At 41.1% G+C, this 23,497-nt stretch overlaps 1 protein-coding gene across 1 annotated transcript in view; it reads left to right on the top strand.

Annotated features, from left to right (window-relative positions):
- valopa (vertebrate ancient long opsin a) overlaps nt 1–23,011 on the top strand; it is a 58,250-nt gene extending 35,239 nt beyond the window's left edge. Inside the window, exons 3-5 of the mRNA XM_068053336.1 lie at nt 5,576–5,693; nt 9,774–10,013; nt 22,805–23,011. Coding sequence (XP_067909437.1) covers nt 5,576–5,693; nt 9,774–10,013; nt 22,805–23,011 — 565 coding nt within the window. The remainder of the gene's footprint in view (nt 1–5,575; nt 5,694–9,773; nt 10,014–22,804) is intronic.
- The last annotated feature ends 486 nt before the right edge of the window (nt 23,012–23,497 follow it).

Below are 23,497 nucleotides of genomic sequence, written 5' to 3'. Positions count from 1 at the left end.
GGTGTTAAACCTCTTTCTCAATAGACTATGCTTTTTTAAAATGAAGATGGCTTCACATTTGTGAGTGATAGTTGTATGGTTTCCTTCCAGTATTTTAATATTTTGAAAAGCTGCTTGTTATCAGATTATTAATAATGAGCTTGTGAGAGGGATACAACTATTCAAACAAAGGTGGCAATTGTTTGTGACAGCTATGAGCTTGTCATTCCTTGTGTTGAAGCCATTTCTAAACTGCATTTTCAGGATTTGGGTGTCACTGACAAGACTGCTATTTATTCCCCAGCCCAAGTTGCCCTTGAGAAGATGGGCCTTCTTGAACTGCTGCAGTCTGTGTGGTGAAGATGCTCCCACAGTGTAGATAGCTGTGGAGTTCCAAGATTTTCCAGTGATGGTAAAGGACTGGTGATATAGGTCCAGGTCAGGATGGCGCGTGACTTGGAGAGAAACTTGAAAGACCTTGACTGCCCTCATTGAGGCCATGTAGGGCATTATTCACATTCAAGAGAATAGATGGAGTGTGCTCACTCATTGGGGTGGCAATATCAAGGGCCCCTGCAGCAGAGCCCATAGCAGCACAGGTCCTATATACAATTGTGGCGGGGTTGGGGGTGTGGGGGGTTCCTCGTTTCCTGTATGTGCTTCTGTAATGTGAGGCATGTGGAGTTGAAAAATTATCCCTGTAGTTTTTAGATGTTGTAAGTTGCACATACTTATGAACAGACATATGCCCAACCTGCAGCACAGCTGTATGACAATGGCTCAACATATACTGTTGAGCATGATTGTATTACAATGATTCTGTGTGTAGCCTTTGTAAGGTGTCTGTGTGCCAGGTGTTCCAGTAGTAAGTTGCAGGTGTTACAACCAGTAATGCACTGTTAATTCAGTCCCACTACTCCACAGGTCATAGCATATCAAATAAAGTTACCCACCTACCGAAGACTAGCCAAATTAAACACTATTTTTCCCCCCAGAATAAAGCCAGGTTTCTTTAAACAACAAAAGCATTATTTATTAGAAAAGAAATAATAGGTCTTAACTGCTAATGAGATAAATCTATATATATGAGAAAACTCCTTAATCCCTTAACCCTCATGCACACACACATACATTCAAAGAGAAACGGTTAACCAGTTTCAAAAGGGTGTTTTGCATTACAATGGTTTCTTAGGAATAGAAGGAATAATAAAAAATAAGTGAGGTTCACGTTCTGCTAGGATGTTTTCGATACGGTGAGGTGTCCCAGAGTTGAATAGTTGAATGTCAATAGTCTCTCCAGGCGTGGTTGATGAACAGTCTGTGATGGGTAGGTTTTCATGGCAATTTACCTGCAGCAGGTGCCACCTAGGGGTGTAGCAACAGGTCTGCTTGGGTTTTGAAGCAGCAGTCTAGCTGTAGAAGAATTCTTCAGATTTCAGTATTTCTAAAAACACAGGAGGCAGCAGGAATCTCACTGGATGCAGAAATTCTTCAGAGATCGGAGGCAACAGGAATCTGTCACCTTTCAAATGCAGGATTCCTTTTCGAGAGATGCAAATCTCCTTTACAGAGAGAGGTAACACTTTTCTTGGTCTTTTCTCTCTTGCTCCAGGCAGGTCAAGCAAAGATTTTCAAATACCTGCCTTTGTCCAATTCATAGGCTTTTTAAAGGCTCCAAAGTAAAAAAAGAATCTTCTTGAACATGGTCACATGTCCAGCCACAGTGTCTCCCCCCGGTTCAAAAGCTGCTCTGAAGAAAGGCCAAACCCTTGTGATTTCCTTGAAACTGCTGACCTTCCTGTCCTTTTACAAGTTTAACATCCTTTCAAAATGCCTATAAAGTTCAACACCTGTTCTGAACTTCCTTTCAAAACATTGCAGGCATTCCAATTATTTTTGCAGGTGTCTTTCAATGAGCAAAATCCTATTTTCATGTTCTTTTTGAAACACAAGAAGTCCAAGATTTTAATAAAAAAAATTTTTGTGACACAGGTTAAAGGAGTTATACAAATGCATTGCAAGTAATGAAATAATTGTCAGGTTTCTGAGGCAAAAGCCAGCAGTACATGTGTAGCAGGTTGATGACGAACACTTTGCAGCTTGCATATTTGAGCCATCTTTCTGACATATGTTAATATTCTGAAACTATATCTTTGCAGCTTTCTTAAGGTCCGCCATTTTCTTCAAGCATCTTTTCCTCAATCCAGTGGCTACTGTATGCAGCACTGAACCTGTCTGCTACTTTCTACCAAGCATGCTACATGACTAAAATAAAAGCAAAATACTGCGGATGCTGGAAATCTGAAACAAAAACAAGAAATGCTGGATTCACTCAGCAGGTCTGGCAGCATCTGTGGAAAGAGAAGCAGAGTTAACGTTTCGAGTCAGTGACCCTTCTTCGGAACCTGTTCCCTGTTCCGAAGAAGGGTCACTGACTCGAAACGTTAACTCTGCTTCTCTTTCCACAGATGCTGCCAGACCTGCTGAGTGAATCCAGCATTTCTTGTTTATGCTACATGACTGTCCCTGTGGATGGGTTCTCCTGTGGGTCACAAAGGGAAATCCTTCTTACATTCATTTCATACAGTAGCACCTTCACTTCCTCACAAGTGTTAGTCATCAACCTGCTGCATACATGCTGCTGACTTATGCCAAGCCCTCAGAAACCCTTATAACTATTTCATTGCTTACTCTGCATCCATCAAAAAGGGGGTTTGGATGCCTAAGCAGTTCATCACGTGCCTACAAATTTTATTTCCTACCATCATATTTGTGTTGCCATTCATTAATTTTTGCCAACCGCTTCTTTGGTCTACGTATTGTTTGGGAAAGGCAACCAAAAATTCTTGACCCAACACTTACCTTGAAGTGACTGCCTCCATTTGAAATCTGACTTATAGCTTTTTAAGGGATGCTATCGTTCCAAATATTCCCCCACCCCTGCACCCCACCCCCAACCCTTCCTGGACTTCCTGAAATTTTAGGGCTATTGAATATTCAGAAATGCATATCAGTTGTCTGAAGGGTAAATTTACTGATCCCACACTCCCACCAGGGAGCCACATTTGAAGAACATGGGTAGACAATAAGAGTTGCAACTCTGCAGAGCTGCACTTAGTTCCAGTACGACTCCCTGCTGGAAGTGCAGTATTTGGGAATTTATTCTGTAATGACAGTAGAGTGCCTGAATCAATAAATGCAATACAACCAGTAACATCTCTCACAGGGAGAATCTGGGAGAATCCAATGGACCACTAGGCCTATTGGAAGAGCACCACTCACCAGAGCAACAGTCGTTGTTATGCAGACCCCCACCTGCCAAGAATGAGGCATCTTAATTTCATCATATGAACATTAATTTTAAACTGTTGCTGGAGGAATAAATGACTTGTTAAAGAGATCACCAGACCTTTGACTGGAGTACATTTGCATACGAAGAGACGGTACTTGTGGAGACAAAGCACTATTCTCTGAATCCATATAACCCGCATGGATTTTGATCACCAGACATTGAAGGTGTAAGGAAGCGCATTCCAGGGACTGCTAAGATGATACAATCCACAAACGCAGGAGTGGTTAAGCCAGTTAGTCACATGACTGACCTGCTGGCCAACTTGGAGTTGAATTGTGCCACACTGAAATGAACAGAAGGTTGTTTACAACTGACGCTGCAACAAGGAAGCCTCTCTCCTGGCCGTCTGTCTCTTGCTTTCTCCCAAGCCACCGGACCTACGGAAGACACGTAAACCTCAAGATAGAAAAGACTCGGACATCGAAACAAGTTGAAGCATGCACTGGGCCCCAACGAATTGCAGGACTCACCGGCAACCAAAGACTCCACACTGAACTGAAAGGACTGTAATTATAACCCAGCTATTGCCTTAAACTTTTCCCCTTTATTATTTTCTACTTTTTCTGTCTCTATCTGCTTGTGTGTTTATTGCGTAAGCATGCTTGCATGGTTGCGTCGCATATTTGTAGTTGTTAACCGGATTAGAGTTTAAGATTAATAAACTTCCACCTTTCTTATTTAAATCTAAAGAAACCTGTCTGATTTCTTTGCCTGACAATTGGAGCAGTGAAGAATGATTCACCAAGGTGGAGCTAAAAACCCAGTGTTTTAAAAATTAAACCCTGTTACGGTTAAACCAGGCAAAGGCTGAGAGGAAACCCCTAGACCCCTTCTCACCTGGTCGTAACAGTCGTCAATACTGCCAATTGAAGTAGGGACCAAAACAGATAAACATGGGTGATATTCATGAGGATGTGAGAGTGCAGGATGAGGCAAATGAGGAAGAAGGAACAGTGGTATTGGCTGATGAGGTGACAGCTAGTACAGGCGGAGGCCCAGCATACTGTGTCCCTCCTGAATTGTATGGGGTTTCAGAGTATTGGTAGGCTTGCTTTCAAGTGAAGCCTAGTATAACAGCAGGGCCATGTTGAGGAATTACTTGCTTCCTTGCACACAGAATTGGAAAGTAGTCTGGCTTGCTTAAGTTTACCTGCCACTCAGAATTTTATCTTCAGATTGATCTTTATGCAGCACAAACATAAACTAATGTATTTTTAAGAAACAACAGGTGAAACACTATTAATCATAATTCATACTTGAGAAAATTGAATGAAAACAAGATTTGTTAATAAATAAATATTATTAGGTTCATCGTCTGAGCTATTTTGATGGATGAACAAATTATGAAATGTAGGTAATATAGCACATAAATATTGTACTTATTCTGGTAATTAAATCCATGCAATGGGATTGCAGAATAAACATAATGAAGATCTATTGAATAGGACTTATATACTACAGATAGAGTGATTAATAAACTCTCAGGTGACCAAGTCACAAATTATGGGATGTGGCACAGGTTGAATATCAATGGGTTTTCACAATCAGGTAAATTCAATACTTCCAGTGTGAGCTGAGCTCAAAGGAGGCACAAGTCAAAGTGAGGGCTACAATACTGCTGCCCTGATTTCTGACCCAAAGACCCTTTTGAATATGGCTGAATGTTCAAATCATGGGACAACTGAATTGAGATGCTTACTATTTATACTGTACATGGAAGCATAAGTTAAATACCAATTTACTACAATGAGTAAAAGAAAGGTTTTAATTGTGGACAATAATGAAAATTTGCTATAACCATGTATTTATGACCACTATATTTATTTCTCAGAAGAAATCTTTTCCTTAAATTTTGTGTGGCTTGGTTTAGTTGCTGATAAGGATAATACAAATGTTGGTTAGACTGCTGTATGATGTGAAGATTGGGCTAAATATTCCTTTTAATCAGTTTCCATGTAATTAGAATGTGATGTGACGTCCTTTCTATTGAATACTTTATTAAAATAGCATCACATATAAATAACCCACCTTGAGCCATGAAAAACTATGCATCAGATAGCATTTTTCCAACTGTAATGAAGCAAATATTGTTACAGCATTAAAATTTACTGATTAGTTTAATGAGCTGCTGCATTATCTCCAATTCTTAAAGTCATGCATTTTATATTTATAGGTTGAAACATGTGTTGATTCTGGGTATGAAGGTGTTTGATATTGTATGTAACTGTGCTATATTTCTTGCAGGTATTCTGGGGAATTCAATGATCACTCCTATATTATTGCACTTTTTACAACTTGCTTCATTATGCCTTTATTGGTTATATTTGTCTCCTATGGAAAACTGATGAAGAGACTAAGACAGGTAAATTAATGTTCACAGATTATTCTATTCTCTGATTGAACCATATATCTCAACTTAAACACTCTTTTATTAGAGAAGTTGACCTTCCCAATAAAAATTATCCCTACTCCATGTCATTCATATTAGATTTCCAGTTTTTCACTATTACCAGTTGATTTGGAATATTAGCCGATTGATCATTTGCTGTTGAACTACTTATTTCTAGAAGCCGTAAAACATCATGTAGGTAACTTAAAACTTCTCATTGAACATTTGGAAATCAAGTTCCTTTTGCATTACTGATGGAATTTGGGGCATCACTGTCAATTAACTCTTTATCGCCTTTTCCAAAATTCTGAAATGTCTGACATGCTAATGTCTGAGCTGAAGTATCAAAGCCCAACAGCACTACCATTATGCCCTGGATTGAAGCACGATATCCACGTAACTATTTCCTGGTCAGACCAGTCAATGCAGCACATAATACCTCGACATACAAACATAGAAACATAGAAAATAGGAGCAGGAGTAGGCCATTTGGCTCTTCGAGCCTGCTCCGCCATTCATTATGATCATGGCTGATCATCCAACTCAGGAACCTGTTCCCGCTTTCGCCCATACCCTTTAGACCCAAGAGCAAAATCTAACTCCTTCTTGAAAACATACAACGTTTTGGCCTCAACTGCTTTCTGTGGTAATGAATTCCACAGGCTCACCACTCTCTGGGTGAAGAAATTTCTCCTCATCTCAGTCCTGAAAGGTTTACCCCATATCCTTAGACTATGATCCCTGGTTCTGGACTCCCCCACTATCGGAAACATCCTTTCTGCATCTACCCTGTCAAGTCCTGTTAGAATTTTATAGGTTTCTATGAGATCCCTCCTCACTCACCTGAACTCCAGCGAATATAATCCTAATCGACTCAATCTCTCCTCATACGTCAGTCCCACCATCCCATGAATCAGTCTGGTAAACGTTCACTGCACTCCCTCTAAAGCAAGAACATCCTTCCTCAGATAAGGAGACCAAAACTGCACACAATATTCCAGGTGTGGCCTCACCAGGGCCCTGTATAATTGCAGCAAGACATCCCTGCTCCTGTACTTGAATCCTCTCGCTGTGAAGGCCAACATACCATTTGCCTTTTTTACCACCTGTTGCACCTGCATGCTTACCTTCAGCAACTGGTGTACGAGAACACCCAGGTCTCGTTGCATATTCCCCTCTCTCAGTTTATAGCCGTTCAGGTAATATCTGCCTTCCTGTTTTTGCTACCAAAGTGGATAACCTCACATTTATCCACATTATACTGTATCTGCCATGCATTAGCCCACTCACTCAACTTGTCCAAATCACCCTGAAGCCTCTCTGCATCCTCCTCACAACTCACCCTCCCACCAACTTTTGTATCATCTGCAAATTTGGAGATATTACATTTAGTTCCCTCATCTAAATCATTAATGTATATTGTGAATAGCTGGGGTCCTAGCACCGATCCCTGCAGTACCCCACTAGTCACTGCCTGCCATTCGGAAAAAGACCCATTTTTCCCGACTCTTTGTTTCCTGTCTGCCAACCAGTTTTCTATCCATCACAATACATTACCCCCAATACCATATGCTTTAGTTTTACATGTTAATCTCTTATGTGGGACTTTGTCGAAAGCCTTCTGAAAGTCCAAATAAACCACATCCACTGGCTCCCCCTCATCAACTCTACTAGTTACATCCTCGAAGAATTCTAATAGATTTGTCAAGCATGATTTCCCTTTCCTAAATCCATGCTGACTCTGCCTGATTCTACCACTGTTCTGTAAGTGCCCTGCTACAAAATCTTTGATAATGGACTCTAGAATTTTCCCCACTACCGACGTCAGGCTGACTGGTCTATAATTCCCTGCTTTCTCTCTACCTCCCTTTTTAAATAGTGGGGTTACATTAGCTACCCTCCAATCTGTAAGAACTGTTCCAGGGTCTATAGAATCTTGGAAGATGACCACCAATGCATCCACTATTTCTAGCGCCACTTCCTTAAGTACTCTGGGATGTATATCAGCAGGACCTGGGGATTTATTGGCCTTCAATCCCAACAATTTCCCCAACACCATTTCTCTACTAATTCTGATTTCTTTCAGTTCCTCTCTCTCACTAAGCCCTGTGTTCCCCAACATTTCTTGTATGATATTTGTGTCCTCCTTTGTGAAGACAGAACCAAAGTATGCATTTAGTTGATCAGCCATTTCTTTATTCCCCATAATGAATTGCCCTGTTTCTGACTGTAAGGGACCTACATTTGTCTTCACCAATCATTTTCTCTTCACGTACCTATAGAAACCTTTACAGTCAGTTTTTATGTTCCCCGCAAGCTTGCTCTCGTACTCTATTTTCCCCTTCTTATTCAATCCCCTGGTCCTCCCTTGCTGAATTCTAAACTGCTCCCAATCCTCAGGTCTGTTGTTTTTCCTGGCAAATTTATACACCTCTTCCTTGGACCTAATGCTATCTCTAATTTCCCTTGTAAGCCATGGTTTGGCTACCTTTCCCATTTTACTTTTGCGCCAGACAGGGATAAACAATTGTTGCAGTTCATCCATGCGCTCTTTAAATGTTTGCCATTGCCTATCCACCGTCATCGCTTTAAGTAATGTTTCCCAATCCGTCATGGCCAACTCGCGCCTCATACTTTCGTGGTTTCCTTTACTAAGTTTCAGGACCTTTGTCTCACAGTTTCTGTACTCAGGGAATCTCCTGTTATACTTTCTTTACACAGTAAAGCCGATGGAGACTGATTTAACCCCATCATTACCTTGCTATTTTTTGAATGGCCCAATTACAAAAGTTGTCATTTATCCATCTGCTCGCCCAAGCCAGGTCAAACTCTCAAGATCTCTGTCTTCCCATGCTCATACTCTTACATAGAAACATAGAAAATAGGAGCAGGAGTAGGCCATTTGGCCCTTCGAGCCTGCTGCGCCATTCAAAAAAGATCATGGCTGATCATCTAATTTAGTACCCTGTACCCGCTTTCTCCCCATATCCCTTGATCCCTTTGGCATTAAGAAATGTATCTATCTCCTTCTTGAATATACTTAATGACTTGGCCTCCACTGCCTTCTGTGGTGGAGAATTCCACAGGCTTACCACCCTCTGAGTGAAGAAATATTTAATCTCGGTTCTAAATGGCATAGCCCGTATCCTGAGGACTGTGACCCCTGGTTCTGGACTCCCCAGCCATTGGGAGCATCCTCCCTGCATCTAGCCTGTCTGGTCATGTTAGAATTTTATAGGTTTTTATGAGATCCCCTTTCATTCTTCCAAACTCTAGTGAATATAAGCCTAGTCGATCCAATTTTCCTCATACGTCAGCTCGTAAACATTCCAATGCTAGCGCCTGGTCAAAGCAAGGAAAACCTGGCACCCAGGTTCAAGGCACTATTGTTTTCCCTGCCCTCTATCTGGGCCTCTGAGGTTCTGCTAACCTTTTGGCTCTCACTCAGCAGTTTGTCTGTTTTCCTGCTCTGCTACGTTTCTACTGAAGTTTACTTTTTCACCATTTGGTTGCATTTAAACCTTTTCAGCAATAAAGCATTTGGTCAATGAAAACTGCAGTTTTCATGTCACCTTTCAACCGTCTTTACCCAGAGCATTGCATAAGCAAAATTAAAAATATAGTTCAGTATAAGATTCAGTATAACAATGAAATTAAAAAAGTGACAGTATTTAAGTTAAGCTTTCATTAATTAGCAAGAAGTAGGGATTTCCCAGAATTCTTACATTACTTAGTTAAACTTTGGTAGCAATCTAAAGTTTGAGTATTGAGTGCTGACCTCATTTATATTACATGGTGAGACCAGTTTTTAGGCAGTTACATTTTGTGCATATACTGCTATTCCACAGTTACAATTTTTAAAATCAGTATTTAGAATGGTTCACATTTAGAATGGAAAAGAGAAGGAAAATAATTGAAAGCATTCATGTAATCAAAAAGCTACGAAACACATTTAGAATTGTTTGGTGCTTAAATCTGTATGATAAAATAAAAGGTTATGACGCAACAGTACACTTTTTGAATAAAGTAGCTGACTTAATGTTTTTGCCATAGGTGGCAATTACTCAAGGGAGACTGGGGGTTGCAAGGAAGCCTGAAAAGCAAGTCAACAAGATGGTAATTGTTATGATACTGGCATTTCTTTTCTGCTGGTCTCCATATGCAGTTTTCTCCATAACTGTGACTATTTGTCCAACCATCGAGTTAGATCCACGGCTGGCAGCAATACCAGCTTTCTTCTCAAAAACCGCAGCAGTTTATAATCCAGTCATTTACGTATTCATGAACAAACAGGTATGCTTTTATTTTGCTCTAATTTACAATTTAACAATGATAATGTCTCGGTTTTTTGGTCATAATGATATTGTTAGCAGCAATGATGACAATCTGACATGTAGCTGTGCACATTGTATTGATTGTATTGCACTGCAATGATTACAGTAGTTGACATAACCATTAAGCACATTTTTCAATTCAACAGAAAGATCAGATCAGTCATTGCAATGCAATGTTTTCACTCTGGTGATAACATGTATGTAATCATACTTCTGATCACAACTAACAAAACACATTGATAATACAAATGAAAATTATGAAACCTCCAAATGCAATTATACAAATGCTCAAATACAGTAAAAATAACTAAATTTCTGATGTGTCATTTGTTTCTAAAAATGAAGGACAGGAACCATTGCAGATGGCATTTGTCAATCTCTGTTCAGTTTAGTAGAGGAGTTTAATTTATTGATTTAGTAATGCTTACATGAAAGAAATTGGATAGAGTGCTATGATTTCACTAGAACTCCACCCAAATCATTGCATTGTTAAATGCAGCATCGAATTCTCTCCAACGCTAAGTGAGCAACATACATCCAATCCTTTAATTCTAGGTGATTGTTCATGTCAATATTCATGTTTTCACATAAAAATAAGCAGATAAAAGCGGGAGATATGTATTTCACTTGCATAGTGGTTCTAGGCCTTCATGCTTCGAAAGATACATTAAATGCAACAGAACAATTTTTCTTTTCCAACAGGTTTACTGTAATTAATGTTACTTGAAATGCTATTTAAAATAATACGTAGATCAAAGACATCCACAAGACAAAGCTCAAAGAAAGGAAATCCACATTTAAATGTCGAAGAAGAAAGTTAGGGTTAAGAATAAAGTGGGGAAATGTTTATTTATCCAGAGATCACTTTTTAAGAAGAAAAATTATAATATTTGGATGAATGAGCAGAATGATTCTACATTTTGTAGCGAGCATATTTGCAATGAAATGGATTGATTAATTTTGAATCATTGATGTGAAGTGTCTTGTTCAGTGAGTCTATTACTTTTTTAATGCACAAGTTTTGCCATCAAAAGGTGCATGGAGCAATTAAATCACAGATATAAGTGAATTATAGAATTTCTGAAAAAATGTGGATGAATTGCAGGCCGGGTTCTTTTAATAGCATTTTCTTTGAGATAAGGTTGTATGAAATAATGCTGACTTAATTTGTCTACTTTTAAGAAAGTCAGTTATTCTAAACATTTTCTTTGTGGTACAATAATGTTGAAGTCACTGCTACAGATGCTATATCCATGGCCAGTTGTGATGAACTTTGTAATGCAAATCTACCACTGATTGATGCATATGGCCTATCTTGATTTGGAAACAAGAAATTCCAGTTTAGAAGCTGCACCACTCGAAGTATCATGGATTGAGACTTCCATCTGCCATTCTGCCTTAGGAATGACACCACCCCAAATCCCAGGAGCAGGGTCATCTTCATAAAAGGGACAGGTGTCCACACCATTTACCCAATGTTACTAGTCATTGCAATTCTAAAGTAGCCACTCAATTACAGAGTGTGTGTGGAGCGGGCTGGCTAAGGTTCCCCATAGAAATATGCTTGCTGCACGCTCTTCCACGGTTGTCTTGTTGCATTCCCAATGGATCTTTCCAAGATTGTGAGCTGTAGCTGCAGCTGAAGAATGGAAGTATGCCTGCTTCATGTGGGTTGGCCATTCTTCTTTGGCCTCCTTATCTCGAGAGACAATGGATAAGCGCCTGGAGGTGGTCAGTGGTTTGTGAAGCAGCGCCTGGAATGGCTATAAAGGCCAATTCTCGAGTGACAGGCTCTTCCACAGGTGCTGCAGAGAAATTTGTTTGTCGGGGCTGTTGCACAGTTGGCTCTCCCCTTGCGCCTCTGTCTTTTTTCCTGCCAACTGCTAAGTCTCTTCAACTCGCCACACTTTAACCCCGTCTTTATGGCTGCCCGCCAGCTCTGGCGAACGCTGGCAACTGACTCCCACGACTTGTGATCAATGTCACAGGATTTCATGTCGCGTATGCAGATGTCTTTAAAGCGGAGACATGGACGGCCAGTGGGTCTGATACCAGTGGCGAACTCGCTGTACAATGTGTCTTTGGGGATCCTGCCATCTTCCATGCGGCTCACATGGCCAAGCCAGCTCAAGCGCCGCTGACTCAGTAGTGTGTATAAGCTGGGGATGTCGCCGATATTGATGGATGGAGCATTTCTGACGTCCTTCCCCATGATGTTCGTTTTCTTGAGGCTGATGGTTAAGCCAAATTCATTGCAGGCAGCTGCAAACCTGTCGATGAGACTCTGCAGGCACTCTTCAGTGTGAGATGTTAAAGCAGCATCGTCAGCAAAGAGGAGTTCCCTGATGAGGACTTTCCATACTTTGGACTTCGCTCTTAGACGGGCAAGGTTGAACAACCTGCCCCCTGATCTTGTGTGGAGGAAAATTCCTTCTTCAGAGGATTTGAACGCATGTGAAAGCAGCAGGGAGAAGAAAATCCCAAAAAGTGTGGGTGCGAGAACACAGCCCTGTTTCACACCACTCAGGATAGGAAAGGGCTCTGATGAGGAGCCACCATGTTGAATTGTGCCTTTCATATTGTCATGGAATGAGGTGATGATACTTAGTAGCTTTGGTGGACATCCGATCTTTTCTAGTAGTCTGAAGAGACCACGTCTGCTGACGAGGTCAAAGGCTTTGGTGAGATCAATGAAAGCAATGTAGAGGGGCATCTGTTGTTCACGGCATTTCTCCTGTATCTGACGAAGGGAGAACAGCATGTCAACGGTCGATCTCTTTCCAGGAAAGCCACACTGTGCCTCAGGGTAGACACGCTCGGCCAGCTTCTGGAGCCTGTTCAGAGCGACTCGAGCAAAGACTTTCCCCACTATGCTGAGCAGGGAGATTCCACGGTAGTTGTTGCAGTCACCGCGGTCACCTTTGTTTTTATAGAGGGTGATGATATTGGCATCGCACATGTCCTGGGGTACTGCTCCCTCGTCCCAGCACAGGCAAAGCAGTTCATGTAGTGCTGAGAGTATAGCAGGCTTGGCACTCTTGATTATTTCAGGGGTAATCCTGTCCTTCCCAGGGGCTTTTCCGCTGGCTAGAGAAACAATGGCATCACTGAGTTCCGATTTGGTTGGCTGTATGTCCAGCTCATCCATGACTGGTAGAGGCTGGGCTGCATTGAGGGCAGTCTCAGTGACAACATTCTCCCTGGAGTACAGTTCTAGGTAGTGCTCAACCCAGCAGTCCATTTGTTTACGTTGGTCAGTGATTATGTCCCCTGATTTAGATTTGAGGGGGGGCGATCTTCTTCATGGTTGGCCTAAGAGCTCTCTTAATGCATTCCTCCGATGTTTCCGGTGTCTGAGGCCAGCTGAATATGACTGCATAGGTGTTGCCAGTAGTCGTTTGCGCAGCGTCTGGCTGTTCTTTGTGCAGTGCTTCTGGCTGCTTTAAGTGCTGCGGATGTTAACTCGCTGGGGGCTTTCTTGTAGTTCAACAGTGCAATGCGCTTAGCGGCTATGACAGGTTCCAGCTCTTCATTATGAGATTGAAACCAGTCTGCATTTCTCTTCGCACTTTTGCAGTAGGTGGTCAAAGCTGACTCATAGATGGCGTCTCTGATGTGGGCCCACTTGGTCTCAGGTTGGCCATACGCTAAGAGTAACTGGTAGGATTTCTGGGGCTGCCTGCTATCTCACCAGATCTATCTCCTAATCTGAAAGCACAATGGACAGATGGGTGGGCAGAAGAAGCACCTGCCCCTTCATTCAGAATTTCTCAAATGGCCCAAGATGTTGAAGAAACCCAACAGAATCAGGTGCCACTCCATAATTTCTGCTGCCTGAATTGCACTAGTTCTGCACACAAAATAATTTGCAACTTCTAACCTGTGAACTCAGTGCCATCTTTATGGATCTCTTAAAAATAAAAGACAAGCCCTTCTGTGTAGATCCTTTCACCACCTTGACAATAGGAAAATCTTTGGGTTTTGGGATGAGAATTGGAAGGCATTATTTGGAGATTAAGTATGCGAGCAGGTTTCTACCCAGGTTCCTATCCAGGCTATATTAAAAGCAAAATACTGCGGATGCTGGAAATCTGAAACAAAAACAAGAAATGCTGGAATCACTCAGCAGGTCTGGCAGCATCTGTGGAAAGAGAAGCAGAGTTAACGTTTCGGGTCAGTGACCCTTCTTCGGAACTGACAAATATTAGAAAAGTCACAGATTATAAGCAAGTGAGGTGGGGGTGGGGCAAGAGATAACAAAGGAGAAGGTGCAGATTGGACCAGGCCACATAGCTGACCATAAGATCACGGAGCAAAGGCAAACAATATATTAATGGTGTGTTGAAAGACAAAGCATTCGTACAGATTAGGTGTGAATACACTGAATATTGAACAGCAGCAAGTGCAAACCTGAAAAGAAACCTGAAAAAAACAGTGGGTAAGCAAACTGAACAAACTAAGATGAAATGAAATAAATGCAAAAAAAGATTGTAAAAAATGTAAAAAAGAATGTAAAAAAAAGGAAGAAAAAATAACTAAAAATGAAAGTAAAATGGGGGGCTGTCATGCTCTGAAATTATTGAACTCAATGTTCAGTCCGGCAGGCATCTCATCTACCGATTAGGCACACTACAGCCTGCCGGACTGAACATTGAGTTCAATAATTTCAGAGCATGACAGCCCCCCATTTTACTTTCATTTTTAGTTATTTTTTCTTCCTTTTTTTTACATTCTTTTTTACATTTTTTACAATCTTTTTTTGCATTTATTTCATTTCATCTTAGTTTGTTCAGTTTGCTTACCCACTGTTTTTTTCAGGTTTCTTTTCAGGTTTGCACTTGCTGCTGTTCAATATTCAGTGTATTCACACCTAATCTGTACTAATGCTTTGTCTTTCAACACACCATTAACATATTGTTTGCCTTTGCTCCGTGACCTTTTGGTCAGCTATGTGGCCTGGTCCAATCTGCACCTTCTCCTTTGTTATCTCTTGCCTCACCCCCACCTCACTTGCTTATAATCTGTGACTTTTCTAATATTTGTCAGTTCCGAAGAAGGGTCACTGACCCGAAACGTTAACTCTGCTTCTCTTTCCACAGATGCTGCCAGACCTGCTGAGTGATTCCAGCATTTCTTGTTTTTGTTCCTATCCAGGCTGCTGCTTATGTAGATTAGGTTGCAGATGCAAGTTGTTGTTGCTGCAGCACTATAACTCTAAGTGGCGAATCCACCACCAACTGGGTATTGGCATCTGTGTTTTGGCCAAGTGAGTGGTGGCAAAACATTCAAACATTTTATGGTAAATTATGTTGTTCATCATGATGCTCTGAGAAAGTTCCTAGATCCTGCCATTTATCTAGCCAAGACCTAAACTCTAATGATTTTTTAATGATGAACCTCCTTGAGGTGGAGATAAGTGTCCTCTGCTGGGTTCAATATACCAACCCTGCCAATGAGAGATTAGAATCTAGTCACTCGTATCTGGTGATAACTGTTAACTGGCCTAATTTGTCCTTGGAGGCTGGAATTCAGCCATTCAGCTCCATCCTAATGGAGGGGTTGCCTAACAAGTGCTGGTAAGCCACACAGTTTTAGATGGGTAAACTCCAGCAGTGCCCCTACACTAATTTTGGAGTCCTTGATCAGTGGCTTTTGTTAAATTACAACGTTTTTCTTTGGATTTAGGTAAGTTGGATACGAGGATGGTGTATGTGTTTCCCAAATGGAATGGAAACTCTACTTTTGTGAATTTTTCAGTTTGATTTGGAGTTTCTTAAACATTGTGGTGAGTTTCCACACATTAATGTTAAGGCGGGGATAGATAGATTCTTGTTCGGCAATGGAATCAAAGGTTCTCAGGGGTAGATGGGAGTGTGGAATTCGAGATACAAACAGATCAACCATGATCTTATTGAATGGCAGAGCAGGCCAGAGGGGCCGAATGACCTACTACTGCTCCTAATTTATATGTTCATGTGTTTGTCGGTACATGTCAGAAATCTGGCTGAAAAGAAAAGTGAACTGATACACTGATGCAACAAACAGTGAACTTAGATATAAATCATAGAACAGCAGAAATTGATTCACAGGCGAAACAATTTTCTGTACTTTTTATGTATAGAAAAATTGTGGTGGCAATTGTGAAAACTAGCTGCAGTGCCTGAGACAGAAAATAAAGAGTTCCTGTTTGAAAAAATAACAGCCATTGACTTCTTCCTGATGATATAAAGAACCAGATAGGTCAAATACAAACACATATACATTTCTTAATTCAAATATTATCAATCATAATATCTAATCTGATATTTCAAGAAATGTAGCCAACATTCTGTTCAAAGTCAGATATTTCAAGCATTTTGTTGTATAGGGTGAAAGAATGAAGGGACACTTTTTTGGATCCATATGAGAGATGCCATCCTGCCACTTGATCTTGCAGTTAAGGATTTATTCGCCACGTAGAATGTGCCACTAATGGTGGATTTATAGTTGTTCTTCAGTGATTAGAACTTAAGAACTGACAGCTCCTCCTCTTCCTACGACCTTTATTTCTTCCTCCACAGCTGCACTGAAATCCTGTTGTGTTAGCCTGAAAGAAGGGAAGAATTAAATGTGGAGATATGAGGATACTAACTTGGTATTGGACCATGGATAAATTGAGAAATAGATCACAAACCAGCATTGCAAAAACTTTAATTGTCAAAGACAAATTTATTAAAATATTAATGACTATAGACTAAGGAAAGTACATATGCTTTAAAAGTCTTCAATATATATATGTGAAATTCACATGTGTAATGATAAATGGGAATGAAATAAAACACAAATTGATAAAATAATGTGACCAGCACAGAGTGAAAAATTTTCCACAAGTAGAGTTTTTATGCAGTCATTTGGAATGAGGAATTACTGGGCAAGGTTTCACCAAGGGTGGTTGCCGTCTCAGTGTTGTGCCTGTACACTTGATCTGACAATGTTGGGGAGAACTATGGATATTCTGACTGGTCAGCTGACGTGCATTCTGGTGCTTAGAGAATTGGTGCCCAATGAACCGGGTGCCACTGGTCATTCATTTTACCAGAATGCAAGAGGTCATTGAACCTCTTCCTACACTGGACCCACATCTGTCTCGTGGATCCCCGGCTGCTGACCTCCATGGCCACTGCCATTCAAGGCCTCTTGGTCACACTGGGCAGATTTCTCCTTCCTGAAGCCAGGAAGAACACCTTTCTCCTCTGCAACTCCAGGGAGGCATCAGAAAAATGGGGTTCCACCCAGGGATGCATGCCCATGCCAACACTGGCCCTCAGATCTCCTGCTGCTCCGTCCCTGAAGGCAACGGCAAGCTCAATCATGGCTGCATATGGCACATATGGATAACACGTTTAGGGAGGTGATCACAGGTTAGGAGCATGCAGGCAGAGAGGGAATGGGTGACTGTCAGGTAGTCTAAGAGAACCAGGCAGGCAGCTCAGGAGTCCCTCTAGTCTATCTTGCTTGCTAATCGATTTTCCATTTTGGATACTGGTGAAAGCAATGGTTCATCAGGGGAGTGCCGCCAGAGCAAAGTCTGTATCCCCACGGGTGACTCAGTTGCACAGGAAGGGAGGAAGAAAAGTGGAAAAGCAATAGTGATAGGGGATTCAATAGTCAGGGGATCAGACAGGCATTTCTGTGGTAGTAAACGCGGCTTCAGAATGGTGTGTTGCCTCCTTGGTGTCAGGGTCAAGGATGTCACAGCGCAGCTCCAGGACATCCTTCTGGGGGGTAGGTGAACAGCCAGAGGTCGTGGTCCATATTGGTACCAATGACATAGGTAGGAAGAGAGATGAGGTCCTGAAAGCAGATTTTAGGGAGTGTTACAACCAGGTGAGAAGGCGTCTAGGGGTTCCTTTTTGCCTTCATCTGGTCTTATTGTAACAGGCTTTTGATTGTTAACACACTGTGTTTTAGCTCCCACTTGGTGAATCCTTATTCACCGCTTTCCAATTATGAGGCAAAGAAATGAGCACAAACAGGCTTTCTCAGGTTTAAAGAAGAAAAGTGAGATTTACTAAAACTTAAATTTAAACTCTAATTCGGTTAACGCCCATGGATACACAACGCACCACGCTAGCATGCACGTGCGATACACACATGCAAATAGGGACAGAAAAGAGCAGAAGAAAAATAAAGTGAAAAAGTTTGAGGCAATCTCTGAAGGGGTTTGTTACTGCGCTTTGAGCTTGCCGTAGAGTCCTTGATTGTAAGTAGTCTTGCTTTTTGGTGGTGCCCAGTATTCTTCTTAAACCTTGTTCACTATAGGAGACTTTTCTCTCTTGGGGTTCATGTGTCTACAATGGGTCTTCAGTTCCATGAGAAAGAGATGGGAGCAGACAGGAGAGAGATGTTCTCATTCCAGGAGCAAAGAGCTTTCTGAGTTTTAAAACTCTATGATGAGTTCAAATTCACAAAAACTCCAACAGCCAGTTAGTCATGTGACTAAACTGGTCTGACCACGTCTGTTTGTGTATTTGGCCATTTTAGCAGTTAATCTAGAATGCTAGCTTCTCCACCTTCAATATGGATTAAATTGGAGCAGGGAGCAGGCAGTGGCCCCTTTGTCCTTTCCAAGTAGTATCTGTTACTATGCAAATATCTTTCCAGTCAAGGGTCTGGTTTTTTTAAAATCAAGTTCTTTCTTTAGATTAGATTAGATTAGAGATACAGCACTGAAACAGGCCCTTCGGCCCACCGAGTCTGTGCCGACCATCAACCACCCATTTATACTAATCCTACACTAATCCCATATTCCTACCAAACATCCCCACCTGTCCCTATATTTCCCTACCACCTACCTATACTAGTGACAATTTATAATGGCCAATTTACCTACCAACCTGCAAGTCTTTTGGCTTGTGGGAGGAAACCGGAGCACCCGGAGAAAACCCACGCAGACACAGGGAGAACTTGCAAACTCCACACAGGCAGTACCCAGAATCGAACCCGGGTCCCTGCAGCTGTGAGGCCGCAGTGCTAACCACTGCGCCACTGTGCCGCCCAAACTGTTACTCCAGTAACAGTTTAAAAATCAATGTTCATGTGTCAAAATTAATGTGCCTCATTCTTGGCAGGTGGGGACCTGCATGACAGGAGTTAGGAAGGAAATTAAAAAGCAGGACCTCCAAAGCAGTACTCTCAGGATTCCTCCCAGTGCCATGTGCTGGTGAGCATAGGAATAGGAGAGCTGATCGATTGAACAGCTGGCTGGAGAATTAGGTAGGAGGAAGGGCATCAGATTTCTGAGGCATTGGGACGGGTTCTGGGGTAGGTGGGACCTGTACAAGATGGACGGGCTGCACTTTAACAGGACCGGAACTAATATCCTCGCAGGGAGATTTGCTAGTGCTGTTGTGTGGTGGTTGATTTAAACTGGCTTGTCAGGGGGATGGGAACCTGAGGGGTAGCTCAAATTGGAAGAAAGTAAATCTGGTAACAGGAGGTAGAAAAGTAGCAAGTGACATTAGAAGGCAGGCAAAACAAAGGCGAGCATCAACTTAGAATGCAGAATAATGTCATGAAAACCAGGTTAAGGGCACTCTACCTGAATGCACGCAGCATTCGCAACAAGGTAGATGAGTTAAAGGCCCAAATAGAGGTAAATGGGTATGATCTAATTGCCATAATGGAAAAGTGGCGACAGGGTGACCAAGACTGGGAACTGAATATTCTATATTTGACATTTAGGAAGGACAGGCAGAAAGGAAAAGGAGGTAGTATTGTGCTGGTAATAAGGGATGGGATCTGTACATTAGTAAGGGAGGATCTCAGATCGGAAGAACAAAATGTGGAATCTGTTTGGGTGGAGCTAAGAAACAGCAAGGGGCAGCAAACATTGGTAGGAGTTGTTTATAGGCCACCAAACAGTAGTGGTAGTATGGGGCATGGTATTAATCAGGAGATTAGAGAAGCATGTATCATGGGTAATACTGTAATCATGGGTGACTTCAATCTGTATATAGACTGGGTAAACCTAATGAGCACTAATACTGTGGAGGATAAGTTTCTAGAGTGTGTTAAGGATGGTTTTCTAGAACAGTATGTTGAGGAACCGACTAGAGAACAGGCTATTTTAGATCCAGTTTTATGTAGTGAGAAAGGGCTAATTAATAATCTTGTTTTAAAAGAAACTTTAGGGATGAGTGACCATAATATGATAGAATTTTACATTATGTTTGAAAGTGAGGTAGTTCAACCTGAAGCCAGGTGTTAAATTTGAACAAAGGAAATTATGAAGGTATGAGGGGCAAATTGGCTGAAATGGATTGGGAAAATACATTAAAAGGTATGACATAGGCAATGGATAGTCTTTAAAGAAATATTACAGAGTTTACAGCAACTATACATTCCTTCAACGCACAAAAACCCCAAAAGTAAAGGCAGTCAACCGGGGATAACAAAGGGAGTTAAGGATTGTGTAAGATTAAAAGAAAAGGCTGATAAGGTTGTCAGAAAAAGTAGTGAACCTGAGGATTGGGAGGATTTTAGAATACAGCAAAGGAGGACGAAGATAAAGAAAGGGAGGATAGAATATGAATGTAAGCTGGCAAAAATATATAAAAATTGACTGTAAAAGCTTTTACAGGTATGTAAAAAGGAAAAGACAAATGTGGGTCCATTACTGGCAGAGTCAGGAGAATTTATCACGGGGAATAGAGAAATGGCAGAGAAGCTAAATGATTACTTTGTGTCTGTCTTCACTGAGGAAGGTACAAGAAATTTCCCAGAATTAGAAATCTAAGGGATCAGGGCGAATGAGGAATTGAAGGAAATTAGTATTAGTAAGAAGGTTGTATTGGAGAAATTAATGGGGCTGAAGGTTGGTAAGTCAGCAGGATCTGATATTCTATATCACAGAGTGTTGAAAGAGGTAGCAATGGAGATAATGGATGCATTAGTAATCATCTTCCAAAATTCCATAGATTCTGGAGCGGTTCCTGCAGATTGGAAGGTCGAAAATGTTACCCCACTATTTAAGAAGGGAGGGAGAGAGAAAACAGAGAATTACAGACCTGTTAGCCTTATATCAGTAGTTGGGCAAATGCTAGAATCTATTCTAAAGGGTGTGATAAATGGACACTTGGATAATAATGCTCTGACTGGGCATAGTCAACATGGATTTAAGAATCATGTTTGACGAACCTGTTGGAGTTTTTTGAGGATGTTACTAACAAAGTTGATAAAGGGGAGTCAGTGGATGAAGGCTTTTGATAAAGTCCCCCACAGGAGGTTGGTTAGCAAAATTAAAGCACATAGGAGGTAATAATATTGGAATGGATTAAGGATTGGTTAACAGGCAGAAAGCAGAGAGTAGGAATAAATGGGTCATTCTCGCATTGGCAGGCTATAACTAGTGGGGTACCGCAGGGATCAATGCTTGGGCCCCAGCTGTTCACAATATATATCAATGACTTGAATGTGGGGACTAAATGTAATATTTCCAAGTTTGCGGATGACACAAAACTAGGCGGGAATGTGTGTTGTGAGGAAGATGCAAAGCAGCTTCAAGGGGATTTGTACAGACTTAGTGAGTGGGCAAGAACGTGGCAGATGGAATATCATGTGGAAAAATGTGAGGTTATCCACTTTGGTCCGAGGAACAGATGTGCAGAGTATTTCTTAAATGGTAAACGATTATAAAGTGTAGATATACAAAGGGACCTGGGTGTCCTTGTCAATCAGTCACTGAAAGTTAACATGCAGGTGCAGCAAGCAATTAGGAAGGCTAACGGTATGTTATCCTTTATCGCAAGAGGATTTGAGTACAGTAGGGAAGTCTTGCTTCAATTGTATAGAACCTTGGTTAGACCACACCTGGAGTACTGTGCGCAATTTTGGTCCCCTTACCTTAGGAAGGATATTATTGCCATCGAGGGAGTGAACGAAGGTTCACCAGACTTGTTCCCAGGATGGCGGGACTGTCCTATGAAGAGAGGTTAGGGAAACGGCCTGTATTCTCTAGAGTTTCGAAGTATGAGAGGTGATCTCATTGAAACCTACAAAATACTTCAAGGGATAGACAGGGTAGATGCAGCTAAGATGTTTCCCCTCGTTGGGGAGTCTAGAACCAGGGGACACAATTTCAAAATAAAGGGCAAGCCACTTAGAACCGAGATGAGGAGAAATTTCTTTACTCAGAGGGTTGTGAATTTTTGGAATTCACTACTCCAGAGGGCTGTGGAAGCTCAGTCATTGAGTATGCTTAAAGCAGAGATTGACAGATTTCTAAATACAAATGACATGGGATATGAGGATAGTGTGGGAAAAAGGCACTGAAGTGGATGATCAGCTATGATTATATTGAATGGTGGGGCAGGCTCGATGGGCTGAATGGCCTACTCCTGCTCCTACATTCCTATGTACTATATTCCTATTAACTAAAGTCCAATTGGATTTCTAGACTGATATTAGCTCTATTTAGCAATTAACACAAACGCAACCGTAAGTCATTGGAACAAGAAGCAAAATTTTGCAAAAATTAGAAGCTAAAGTCCAACAATTTTGTCACAGAGAGTAAGTGTAATCTTAACGTTTCATATTAATGAAAATGCATCCTTTTATTTGTAAAGGAACACAATCAAACTATTTGATATCTGTGACAGGAGAACAATAAAATTTAATACATTTTATCTAAACTTGAAATCTAGAATGTGATACCTATTAATATTATTATTAGAATATTTTATTTCTGAACCTTTTCTTATGTATATCCAGTTTAGGAAATGCCTCCTTCAAATGTTCAGCCTTAGTGAACCTGACGTCTACCCAATGACAGAGCATGCAATGCAAGCTGCTAACAATAATGAGAGAGAAATGTCCACCTTTGCAACACGGCAGACTTCTTACTGCAATACAGCACCAAAGCATGAAGATGGAAACAAACGTGACACCTTTGCTCAGCTGCCAATTCCTGAGAATTAAGTTTGCCCAGTGTAAATACAAGGGATGTATGACATTCTATTAACTGTATTAGTATTCAATCATTACATATCACCATCATGTGCAAATTGTTGTAAATTGGATGCAAATTGGTAGCACGCCAAACTTTCAATATTCTCTTCTATTTCATATTAGGAATTCACTAACCATGGCAATAAAGAGCTTCAGTTATGCAATGTCTAGATATGTCAGTGGTTATAGCATAGAGTTATATCAAGTTTGCAGCTTAATTTGTTAATCACGACTTCACATGGAGATGCAATTCACAACTTTGCTGAGATTTGGAATTATGTGGTTGAAGTGATTCATAGTGTATTCTACAGGCACATACTCTTAAAATCAATAACTATAGTTTGTAAATGTCCTCAATTATGACAGGAATTTTAAACTACACATTTATGTGTGGTAATGAAAGTGTCATATATTACAAACCAAATCGAGCCATTGGCTGTCCAGATCAATCTGTTA

This window comes from Heterodontus francisci, chromosome 20 (assembly GCF_036365525.1).
Source record: "Heterodontus francisci isolate sHetFra1 chromosome 20, sHetFra1.hap1, whole genome shotgun sequence".
Taxonomy (NCBI): Eukaryota; Metazoa; Chordata; class Chondrichthyes; order Heterodontiformes; family Heterodontidae; genus Heterodontus; species Heterodontus francisci.
The sequence above is the reverse complement of the archived record's forward strand: the minus strand, read 5'-3'. Positions and strand labels throughout refer to the sequence as shown.